Raw genomic sequence first — 10,943 nt, forward strand, 5'->3', positions numbered from 1 at the left:
AGTAGACCGGGCCTTTGATCCATCCTCTCCCTCCCCATCATAAAGTAACTCATCCCCATTAGGGTCTTCAGAGTCAATAGGTAAATCAACAGGAGCTAGGACCCAAGCCCCCGACAAAAATTTCCAAGAGAAGCCAATAGGGGGTTCCAAAGTTGGGGCTGCGGAAATATCTCTGAAGTCCACCTCTTTTAATTTTGCTAGTGTAAAATTCGACTGAAGAAGGCCCTTGACCCCTGAATAACCATTCTCACCATTATCCATGTCCCCTCCTGAAATCTCCATTTGTTTAGATACAAGAATCGGTCCCACTTGACGGTCCACATCACACAACAAAACCGGATCACCAGGATCAGGGTTAGAGTGAACAAGCTGTTCCTGGCCCAAGTTTGGAAACGGCCCAACAAGAAGGGCAATAGGGTCTTCTTCCACTACAACCGGCCCCAACTTCTCATTATTCAATAACACCGAAAAGGGCCCAACAGACACCTTATCCTGTACCAGCGGCACAGCCGAAGCACTATCCCCCAATCCCGACACGAGCCCAACCTTAAAGTAATCCTCTTTATCCTTAACCTGGACCGGACCCTCCTTAACGTGCCCCGCGGAAACCTCGGACGAAACCTGGGAGCCACGTATGAGCAGCTTAACCTGGTCCAGCGTCCTACTCTGCCGAACCACTCCACAGTCGACACGTCTCCCGACTGAGATTTCACCCATATTCCTCTCTTTGCTGAACCCCGCTCGGGAGACCGAGCCCCCCAGTGACCATCGGTCCCTCTCCGGAACTCCGAGTAACCATCGGTCCGCCGCGCAGCATTCTGACCAGTCGGAATCCTCGCTTCGTCCCCACCGTGGGAGCCGTGCTCGACCACCGGTAAACACGTATCATCCTGGTCCCTCACCGGAACGACCTCCAGCGCCTCCCTCTCAGGCTTATCACTGTGATCACTTGGCTTGCTGTGGGAGCTCGGCTCCACCACAACATTCTTTACCATCATCCGCGCACTCTCCACCACCGTCCCCTGCTTCAACCCTGCAGACACATCAGAGTCCGGAACCATGTACCTCCCTAGCTCACGCCGGAACACCGGCAAAGCCCCACGATCACCCGTGAAGAGCACTTGATACCTTCTCATACCCATACTAAAATCAAGCTCAAGAGGCAATAAAACACCAGTCTGGCGATGCACTAACACTGAAATGAAGAACTTATGATGAAGCTCCGCCTGCGAGATGGCCACCAGTTCTCCCACCGGCCTGAGAACTTCAGCAAGGATGGACCAGCACCATGCATGCAACGGGAGGTTCCAGATATGGACCCACTGGCCCTCTCCCGTTGCACGACCCACGGCGCCAAATGTATAATATAGTTCCCATGTTTGCAGGAGAGCTCGTCTACATTTGGGCATCAAACAGCAGACCCCCTTCCCCTGCTGTTTGATGCCCAAATGTAGAATGCAATCTTGTCTAATTTCATTCTTTTTAATATGATTGAATCAAAAGGCATTATCAAACAGCTTCTTTAATATTATCTAATTATATTGAAAGCAATCTGTATTGAAAAAGGTTGAAGGTACAAGAAGTAAGAGAACAAAAGATGAGAAAATATTGTATCAAACTTGTGAAAAAGTTTATAAATTGAAGTTGAGATTACTTACAAGTAAGTACCAAACAAAGGAAAATACACCACAAAAGAAAAATATCACCTATCTACATTGAGTAGACACAAAGACGAAAAAGATCGGTCCTTTTGGCAAATGGAAACAGCTTGCACAAAGTAGCAGCAAGCATCAATAAACTTCAACATTCCATTGCTCTCCCTTCTTCAATTGCTTCTTATAGTCCAACCAATCAATTCCTGCATTTTGATTCAAAATTAAGTAAGAATGATATAATAAAATGTCAGCATTGGTTCTAAACAACCGGTACGAGACTATTATCTGTAATACTTGATATAACTTACCATCCTTGGCAGCCAGAGACCCCATAATGTCGTCGATTCCTTTCTCCATTCCTTTTAGTCCACACATGTACACAAAAGTGTTGTCTTTCTTTAGCAATTCCCACAATTCTTCAGCATACTGTGCCATTCGGGTCTGGATGTACATCTTCTCTCCCTTCTCGTTTGTTTGCTCTCGGCTTACAGCGAAGTCGAGCCTGAAGTTATCAGGTGCCTTTTCTTTCATCTTCTCAAATTCCTGGCCATCAGAAAAGTGAATGGAGTAAGAAGCACAATAGAAAGAGAGAGAAATTGATTCAAAATGAATAGTAATTCATTAGAAGACATACCTCCTTATAGAGCAAAGAGCTACTTGTAGGAACTCCCAAGAAGAGCCAAGCCAACCCATTAAACTGCAAAAAGATACAATTGCAACTAACTTAACTGTCAAAAGTGTTTGAAGAACCAATCATTATATCCATAAATAAGCATTCACGGCCATACACTTTACCTTGTAATTTTCATGCTTCTCGAAGAACATCTTCCATAAGAATCCTCGGAAAGGAGCAATTCCAGTACCCGTTGCAAGCTGAAACGGAATACCCAATAATTTACATCCTTAAGCACAATACAGTACTTAGAAAGAGTAAAACATGAAGAGAATGGCAACTACCATTATAATAGTTGCATTGGGGTCTTTTGGCATAAGCATTTCTTTTCCTACTGGTCCAGTAAGTTTAACATCAGCCCCCGGCTTCAGGTCACCTGAAATGCATAAAGATTAACGCAAAAGAATAACAAGGACACTTGCAATATAAAACACAGTCAAACATCCTACGAAGAATTGAGGATCAATTTGTAGGTGAGATACAAGTTATGGCAAAGAACAGAAAAACCAGTTTTCAAATAATATAAGAATAGACCATGTGCTAGCAGATAAGCTTACACAAGTAATTAGAGCACACTCCCTTTACTATCTCTCCTTGATCATTTGTGTATACAAGTCTCTTCACACATAATGAAACCTACAAACAAACACGAAAAATAAATCTATAAGTTTAGGAATAACAAATTCAGTAAGTAAAAACTAACAAAGGCACAGTTAACAGATTTGGAACTATAAATTGCTAATGGTATGTTCAGTAGATAAAATCCCTCATAAAATATTTTGAGGTGTTCACGTCCTAATATGGAACTCGTTTTCTTAGTTTGTATTTTGCCTTTGTAAAAGTTGAATCCAATTGAGATTATATTGGTCATGAACAATATTGAAAAGAGAAAGCAGTCGAAGAACGAAGCTTAAAGTATAATAGGTGCAGGAAGTAATTAACATGGCTTCTTCTTAAATGTGTCACTACATAACCATTCAAGCTGTTCCTCGTATATTAAACATCAAATTTTTGCATGCTCTTGTGTCATGCTATCATCTTTAATTGCATATTCTTTTCCCATTATCCTAACAAATCATCTAGTTAAGCTCTTCATCAACAGTTCATTTAGAAGAAACTTCATGTAAAAACGTGGTCTTCTCTGGAATCATCAAATAAGAACCTACCAAAATAGCAATGATGCATCCATGCATACTAGAGATTTATCCATGCAGCATGAAAGAAAGTATCAATAACTAGACATTCACATCTTTATTGACAACCTAAACAGGTTGCTGATACCCTGCTCAAGCAATCAGAAAACATCAAACTGATAAAACAACTATTAAATTAAATCAATCCAAACAAATCATTGGCTTCTCAAGAACATAAATCAAAGATGGAGAAATCACAAACTCACAGTCTTGGAATCACCAAAATCTCCAAGAGCACTGCTGGCAATTGAATACAACCTAAGCTTGTGAGGCTTTCCATTCTTATCAATTCCATCAGCAATCACACCAACAGACTGCCCTTCTCTGTAAGGAACCTCCCCTACAAAACCACTATCCTCAACACTCAAAAACCAAAAGAAAACCACAAAAAAATAAATCAATATTGAGGAAGCGACAGTACCTTCAGTGCTGAAGACCATATGCCAAGTCTCTCCTGGAGCATCATCACCAGTGATCTTAGTGTTCAGAAGGCACTTCCCAATGTAAGGATTTGCAGGCCTGTACTTATTGGTAACAACCCCTTCATCATCCTTCTTGGATTCCTTCTTTACCTTGACAGGGGCTTCTGTGGTGACCTGAGCTCTTACAGTGACCAACTTCCTGGTAGAAAAGGAGACACTTTTGGTGTACAAGCAAGTCTGCAAGACGAAAATGAATGAATCAATGAATGAATGAATGAATGAAAAAAAAGGCAAATGAATTACTGCATTAGTACCTTGTTGAGAGTGAGCTTGTCTGAAGAGGAGATGTATGTCCTTGAAGGAAGAACAAGGGATGATGTCTTAGAGGAAGGGAGGGAGACTGAGGCTGTCACTGCAGTGGAAGCCATTGGTCCTGCAGTGGAGATGGAAGTGGAAGGAGACTACAATTGTAGTAGAGAAGGAGAAGGAGGATGAGATGGATTAAAAAGAAGAGGTTGTTAATGAGGGGATGGGAGAGGATTGGAGAATTCAGATGGGTGGAGGAGAATGGTGGAGCATGGTAGTGGTTGATAGCATATCTAGAGAGAGTGCTAAATAGGATTTGTATAAGTACTTTGCTAGTCTAGTGCTGTTGGATATTGTGTTTTGTGTTTGTTTGAATACAATACATACAATGGTTTGTTATGGATAATTCTACTGTGGAATCTGCTGTGAAAGGAACTTCAAGGAAAATCCATTGAGATATTTTTTTAAAAAATATATATATATTTATTATAAACAAATTATAATGATATATGTAGTATTTTATGTGAGGTATTGAACAATAAAATAACTCCAGTATCATTTTTTTCTTAAAGTATTTGCTATTCATTTGTGGTTACAGTGTTGACATTAAATATGGTATTTATTGTATATCATATAACGTTTACTGTAAGATCAATGATCTACAAGATAACCCATGATATTTTGTATGAAAAGCTTTTCTAGAATATTCTCGTGATATATATATATATTTTGTTATAAATAATTATTTATATGATATTATCACGGATCATCCTTTCTCTAAATGCAAAAACTAGATTGAAGACTCAACTATGACCGCAAACTATAGCTTAAAATTTTTATAACACCATTCAATCTCAAGTGATCACATGTTGAGAAAACACTATATAAGCAGTGCCAAAATTTCACATGATCAGACGCTTACATGCTTTTTATTTTTTCCTACTTTATAATCAATGTCCACTTCTAGTGGATTGATGTATTTTTTTTTTCACAATATTGTATTTTCCTCATTTTCATTTAAATGAATATATTTTATACACTTTATAAAAATAAAATAAAATCGAGGTATAAACCAATTTTTTTTATAACAAAAACGACAACATCTCCCTAAAACTAGTTTTTTTGTGATTTACAATCCCTTAAACAATAGTATTATCAACCCACTGATTTAATTTTGAGTTTGCTTATTCACTATTTAACCACAGATTTGATTTTGAGCTTGTGTATTTACTATTTAACTAACAATTTACTGTACTAGGTAGTGGGAGTCTAAGCTTTGGTTTTCTTTATAAAGATCTATGCTTACAAATATTGCATTAAAATATATACACCCAAAATTAAAGACACACATATATATACCTTTCAAAATAGTGAACACCAAAACTGATGGAGCTAGACCTTTTACTTTTTCCCCGGGATAATGTTAGTATTATCGAGAGTAGTATGGTCGATATATATGTGCATGGATGTTTAGTAGTTGAGATATTTTCATGGTGTCTGAGCAAGAAAGGTCATATATTTACACTTGTTTAAGGCTATATCCATACAAATATCCTCTAAATTTCATTCTATTCCACTCTTTCAACATTTAATGATTGTTTTATTTTCATTTGCTAAAATCTTTGAAGCTATTATTTATATTTTCTCATCAAAATATTATAACTTATAAATTTTTTCCCATGCTAATATCTGCCATGCAAACCATTTACCAAGTCTTGTTTCTTAATCTAATTTTATTTTTCTGCAAAAAATTTAGCCAATCCCATTGCAGCTATTACCTTTGTTTTTGAATGATAGGACAACTTCAACCACGTCTATACATATGGATTTTGATGTCATTCAGTATCTACAGTTTCTACAACATTTAACTTCATTTTGATGATTTAATTAAGATGTACCCCTCTTCTTAAATTTTGTGTAACTGCAAGGGAAAGGTACAAAAGTAAATACTCCGAAAAGGCATCTAGTAATTGTTCATGGATGCTCCAAGTAACAGTCCCTGATCTAAATTCCTAACGATATAGAAGATGCTCACAAGAATGCTTGGTTTTGTTACACTGAAGTCAACCATATACTACTTAAGCTAACAAATTAAAACCCAAATTTGTAAATTTATATTCATATTTATTAAACTAGCTGACAAGTAACAGCTTCAACCCCAAAACAATTGAAACCTGGGTAATCATAATCAACATTTGTGCACAATAGCTGTGCTGGAAGAAGTATTGTCCTTGAACTAATGATAATCAACAATTATGTATTTCTAGAATTGTTCATGACATTCTGGTTTCTCTATGTTTCCAAAAAGAGGCTGTTAATTTGCATAAAATTCAAACACTCCTACCCTAATAACTTACATGAAGAGAGAAAAGAGTTAGTTCTTGTAGCTGGCATGTTCCCCCAAAACCATGTTCTTCATCATGTGCATATGTCCCTAAAAATAAATCTAAACATCAAGTAAAACCTTACAGATCTGGAGAGAATTTATAAGTTCACATAGTACTCAATGGCTCTAAGAGAGTAACCCCCATTTTGTAGGATAATTAACAACTATTATGGTTAAATGTTCTGTCTATGGTTTTTTGAGATTTGGTGTTTATCTCTTGGTCAAATATGAAACTAATTATCTGCAGAGAGTTGAGCAGGAATGTTGAAAAACCAAGAACTAAAATTGAATTAAAATTAGAGTTTCATTTATATATAATATGATATTATTATTATTATTATATATAGTATATACACACAAACAATCTGGAAAACTATGAAGTTGCAAAAAATGGAATGGTGTTTTGTTAAGTATAATCCAATCAATATAATCCTCTAGAACCTCTGGACTGGTAAAGCTCCAACCTTCCCTTGGATTCATGCAGGAGCTCCTCCACCTTTGGATCTTGCACCATGAACGCCTGCTTGGAAGCCCATTCCAGCACGGTGAGCACCTCTGCCTGAGCGAGCTCCTCGCTATCCGGCACATGGAGTGCAATGTAGCAGAGCAAGATGAGTGCCGCCATTTGAACACCTTGCTCTCCGAAGTACACATGCTGGATGAGGTGCTTTGCTCCTCCGGCCTTGAGGATGGCCTTGGAGTGATCATGGTGGAGATAGTTCTCAGTGCACGCGAACTTGGTCAGCGCCACCGCCGCTTCCTTGATCACCACCTCTTCTCTGTCGTCCAGGAAACCCACCAGTGGCCCGATGATCCTTGTCTCCGTTGCTCTGAATGTTCTTGATAAGCATCCGAGTGCTACAATGCAAGGGACGAGGAGCTCGTCGTGCTCTGGTTTCTCGGAGAGAATGATTCTCAGCAATTGGTCTACTACTGCCTTCGCTGCCGGGGTTGTGGGCTTGAATGCGGATCGGCGGAGGTCGGCGTCCTGCTCTGCGACCTTGGTGATTTCCATCAACGCCAAGGCACAGTTGTAACGCACATCTTCTGTCCCTTTTTCTAACAAGACAGCGAAGCAGAGAAGGGCTTTGGATTCGGTGATGCTCTTGGAGATGGCGAGGTTGCCTTTGGACAGCTGCGAGAGGGCTCTGGCGGCCATGGCTTTCATGTAGTTCTTTGTAGCTGGCTCCTCGTATTCCCTTCCTCTGATGCTCGCTCCGGAGAGGGAGCCATTGTTGGATCTCGAGGGCTTCGCTGCCGTCGTCGGCCGGGCTACCACGTGGCCGTGGTTCCCACTCTCCAGCGAGTCATCAGGAATGTGAGGTGGTTTCCCGCTGCTGGTGTCCTTGTTGGCGAGCACGGCGGAGTGGATGGAGTTCACCTTTGACTGGATCGTGTACTTGCTGTGCTCCTGCACGGTCTCGAAGGCGAGATGACCGACGAGAAACCGCACGACGTTGTTCTGCGCGAAGACATCCTGCGAATTAGGGCAGTTTCCGGCGAGCTCCGAGACGGCCCAGGCAACCGTGGCCTGGACATTCATGGGCGCATCCTTGAGGACCTTTGCGAAGGCGGAGCAAACGCCGGCCTGGACCATTCGATCGATGCTCTCGAGGTCTCGCGCCAGAAGTCCGATGGCTCTCGCCGCATTCTCCTGACCCTCCATGCGGCCCTCTTTGACGAGCCGGAGCAACGGGTAGATACCATCCTCCTCAACAATGAGCTTGCCGTACCGATCATTGTCGCGAGCGAGCGAAGCGAGCGACGCGGCTGCGTCCGCGCGCGCCTCGAGCGACCCGCCGGTCTGCAGCGCCGCGATTTGTTCCCAGATTAGGAAAAGAATGGGTTCGTTTTGCGCGATGGGTGGGAGCCCAAGATGGATGTCGTCATCGTCCTCGTCCGAGTGGGACGTGGACGAGACTCGAAGGAGCCAAGAGAGATCCGCGATCGAGTTATCGAGCGAGGTGTGCACGCGCTTGAACGCGGCAGCGGGGATGATAGTTAGCACCCGGCGAAGGAGGCCGTGCGGCCGGCACTTGAGCACGAGGGACAACGCCTTGTCGAGCGCTTGCTCGGTGTCGTCCGTGATGCGGCGTGCGGGACGCTCATAGAGGTCAGAGCGCGCAGCCTGGCGTAACAGCGCGGAGAGGCGTTCGGTCTTGGGCTTCAGATCCAAACACTCTTGACGAAAGTTGTGCGCCTCGTCGGCAAACTTGGTGACCTGGTCCGCTAACTGGATCGGTTTGGCGAGCATCGCCTTGGTCCCGTCCCCCATCATTGTATCGTTTGATCCCCAGGTCTGTCTTTCTCTCTCGCCTTTTGGTAATCTTTGGTTTGTATGGCCGACTGTTAATGTGGATGCTGATTGTTAATGCATTTGGTTCGGTCCTTTTGAGGGATGGGACGTGGGATGGGATGGGTTTGTTGGAGGAGGACCTGAGAAAAGATGGAGATGGAGATGGAGGTGGAGGTGGAGAGGAGAGGGATTCTTTGGCAAGCTTCCCCTCTGGCTCTCTCTGTTCCTGAGGGGAAAATCCTCTGCCGTTACGAACCGCTGAGATTTTATAGGTCTCACGCATTTCACTCCGCCATTGCGTTTGGTAACTATTCGAATTCTCGCAAATTAGTGGGTCATGCCATCTCTGGCTGCGCTCGTCCAATGAAAACCAAGGGGGATTTCATTTGTAGACTCTAGACATTGGGGGTTTCTGCATATTTCAATTTACAAAAATACATAAAATTTGGAATTAAATCTTGTGTTTTATACTGTATAATTTTTTTTTTAATATCAATATGAATATTACATCTTACATTCATTTATGTATGTTATTCAATTTTAAAATTGGTATAATGTTAATAATCCCATGGAAAGCCTTTGCTTATTTAAGCAGCTAAAATTTAGGTCAATCGTCATTGGTGGGAAGGGGAAAAAATGGGAAAGAGATATAAGTTATTATCACGATCAACTTTTAAATTACAAATAGCTTTTTACGAATAAAACCACTATTTCTTTAATGGGTTGTTTGGTTGTCAGTAAATTAAATTACATGTAAGTGGACTCACAATGTAAATGAAAATACTGTATTTCAACTTACATCATTGTTGTTAAGTTTGATGTAAATAAAAATGTTATATTTACTCATGTGTTTAGTTTGATGTAAGTGTGAGAAATGAGAATAGTGATATAGTGAGATTATCTCCATTAATTTTTAATACTAATTATTTAATATCTATCCTACAAATTAATTTAAGCTAATAATTAATTAACTTAAATACATTATTTATTTAATGTAAAAATATTTAATGTTTATTTAAAAAAAACATTAAATTTAATTAACAAATAATATTTTTTAACATAAAATTACATCACAAAATATTTAAATCAAAATATAAGATCATTAAAATTCATCCGCATATATAGCATTCTACATTTAATGTTAATAACATTATTTTTGTATATGGAAACACCTAACATATTTATTTAAGAAAATCTTAAATATTATTAATAAAATTATTATCTAATGTATTGTAAAAAATAAAATTGAAAATAAATATTTAAATTAATAAAAATATATGAATAATAATATTTTTTTTTATGGGTGATAGTAACCTCGTGATCAGGGTTAATAACCCGTTGTGGGGTTACAACAATAACCCCCAGGATCTCTGTTATTTTATTATATTTTTTATGTGTATTAAGAATATTTTTTTAAAATATTAAATATTTTTATATTTATTATAAAGTTTATTAAATAAATTAATTTTTAAGCAGAGTATTAAATAATTATAAAAATATTTGATTTAAAAAAATATTGTTTTAATTTTTTTTTTATGATTTAAAATCTTTTAAAAATTTGAAGTTGGTTAATATTTAAATTTTAAAAAAATTAAAAAATTTAGATTTTTTTTTATCTAAATTTAAAATAATTTAGAAAAAAAAATCTTAAATATTATTAATAAAATAAAATGAAAGCCATTTTTAAGCCATTAAAGATGCCCTAAAAACATTAAAAATCTATAACAACATGATAACTTAAAGCAGACTGAAAAACCCCACAGCTTTTCATCCTACAAGTTACAAACATGACACTAATTTAAACAATAAAATAAAATATAACATAACACTTGTCCAAATTTTAAAAGAAAATACAATATGATATCTGATGGTATTATAATAACTCATGCTCAACGATCACCCCTCAATTAATAAAGAAAATCATCCATCCAAAGACAACGAAAGGAATGGGTTTTACTCATAAACACATTTGCTAAAAGATATTCTAGAGCAAGTAGTCATATGTTTGCTCA

The 10,943-nt window shown here is 38.9% G+C and overlaps 2 protein-coding genes across 2 annotated transcripts; both read right to left on the bottom strand.

Moving 5' to 3' along the window:
• Positions 1 to 1,598: 1,598 nt before the first annotated feature.
• Positions 1,599 to 4,504, bottom strand: LOC120250180 (ferredoxin--NADP reductase, leaf-type isozyme, chloroplastic). The gene is made up of 9 exons (XM_039258969.1): positions 4,258 to 4,504; positions 3,943 to 4,180; positions 3,728 to 3,861; positions 2,886 to 2,964; positions 2,613 to 2,704; positions 2,451 to 2,528; positions 2,290 to 2,352; positions 1,964 to 2,198; positions 1,599 to 1,858 (listed from the first exon to the last, which is right to left on the bottom strand). Exons 1-9 carry the CDS (start codon positions 4,369 to 4,371, stop codon positions 1,791 to 1,793), a joined length of 1,101 nt encoding a protein of 366 aa, XP_039114903.1. The 5' UTR covers positions 4,372 to 4,504; the 3' UTR covers positions 1,599 to 1,790.
• A 2,457-nt stretch (positions 4,505 to 6,961) lies between these two features.
• Positions 6,962 to 9,358, bottom strand: LOC120250716. The gene has a single exon (XM_039259554.1). It carries the CDS (start codon positions 8,911 to 8,913, stop codon positions 7,057 to 7,059), a length of 1,857 nt encoding a protein of 618 aa, XP_039115488.1. The 5' UTR covers positions 8,914 to 9,358; the 3' UTR covers positions 6,962 to 7,056.
• Between the last annotated feature and the right edge of the window lie 1,585 nt (positions 9,359 to 10,943).

Source organism: Dioscorea cayenensis, chromosome 19 (genome assembly GCF_009730915.1).
Source record: "Dioscorea cayenensis subsp. rotundata cultivar TDr96_F1 chromosome 19, TDr96_F1_v2_PseudoChromosome.rev07_lg8_w22 25.fasta, whole genome shotgun sequence".
NCBI classification, from domain to species: Eukaryota; Viridiplantae; Streptophyta; class Magnoliopsida; order Dioscoreales; family Dioscoreaceae; genus Dioscorea; species Dioscorea cayenensis.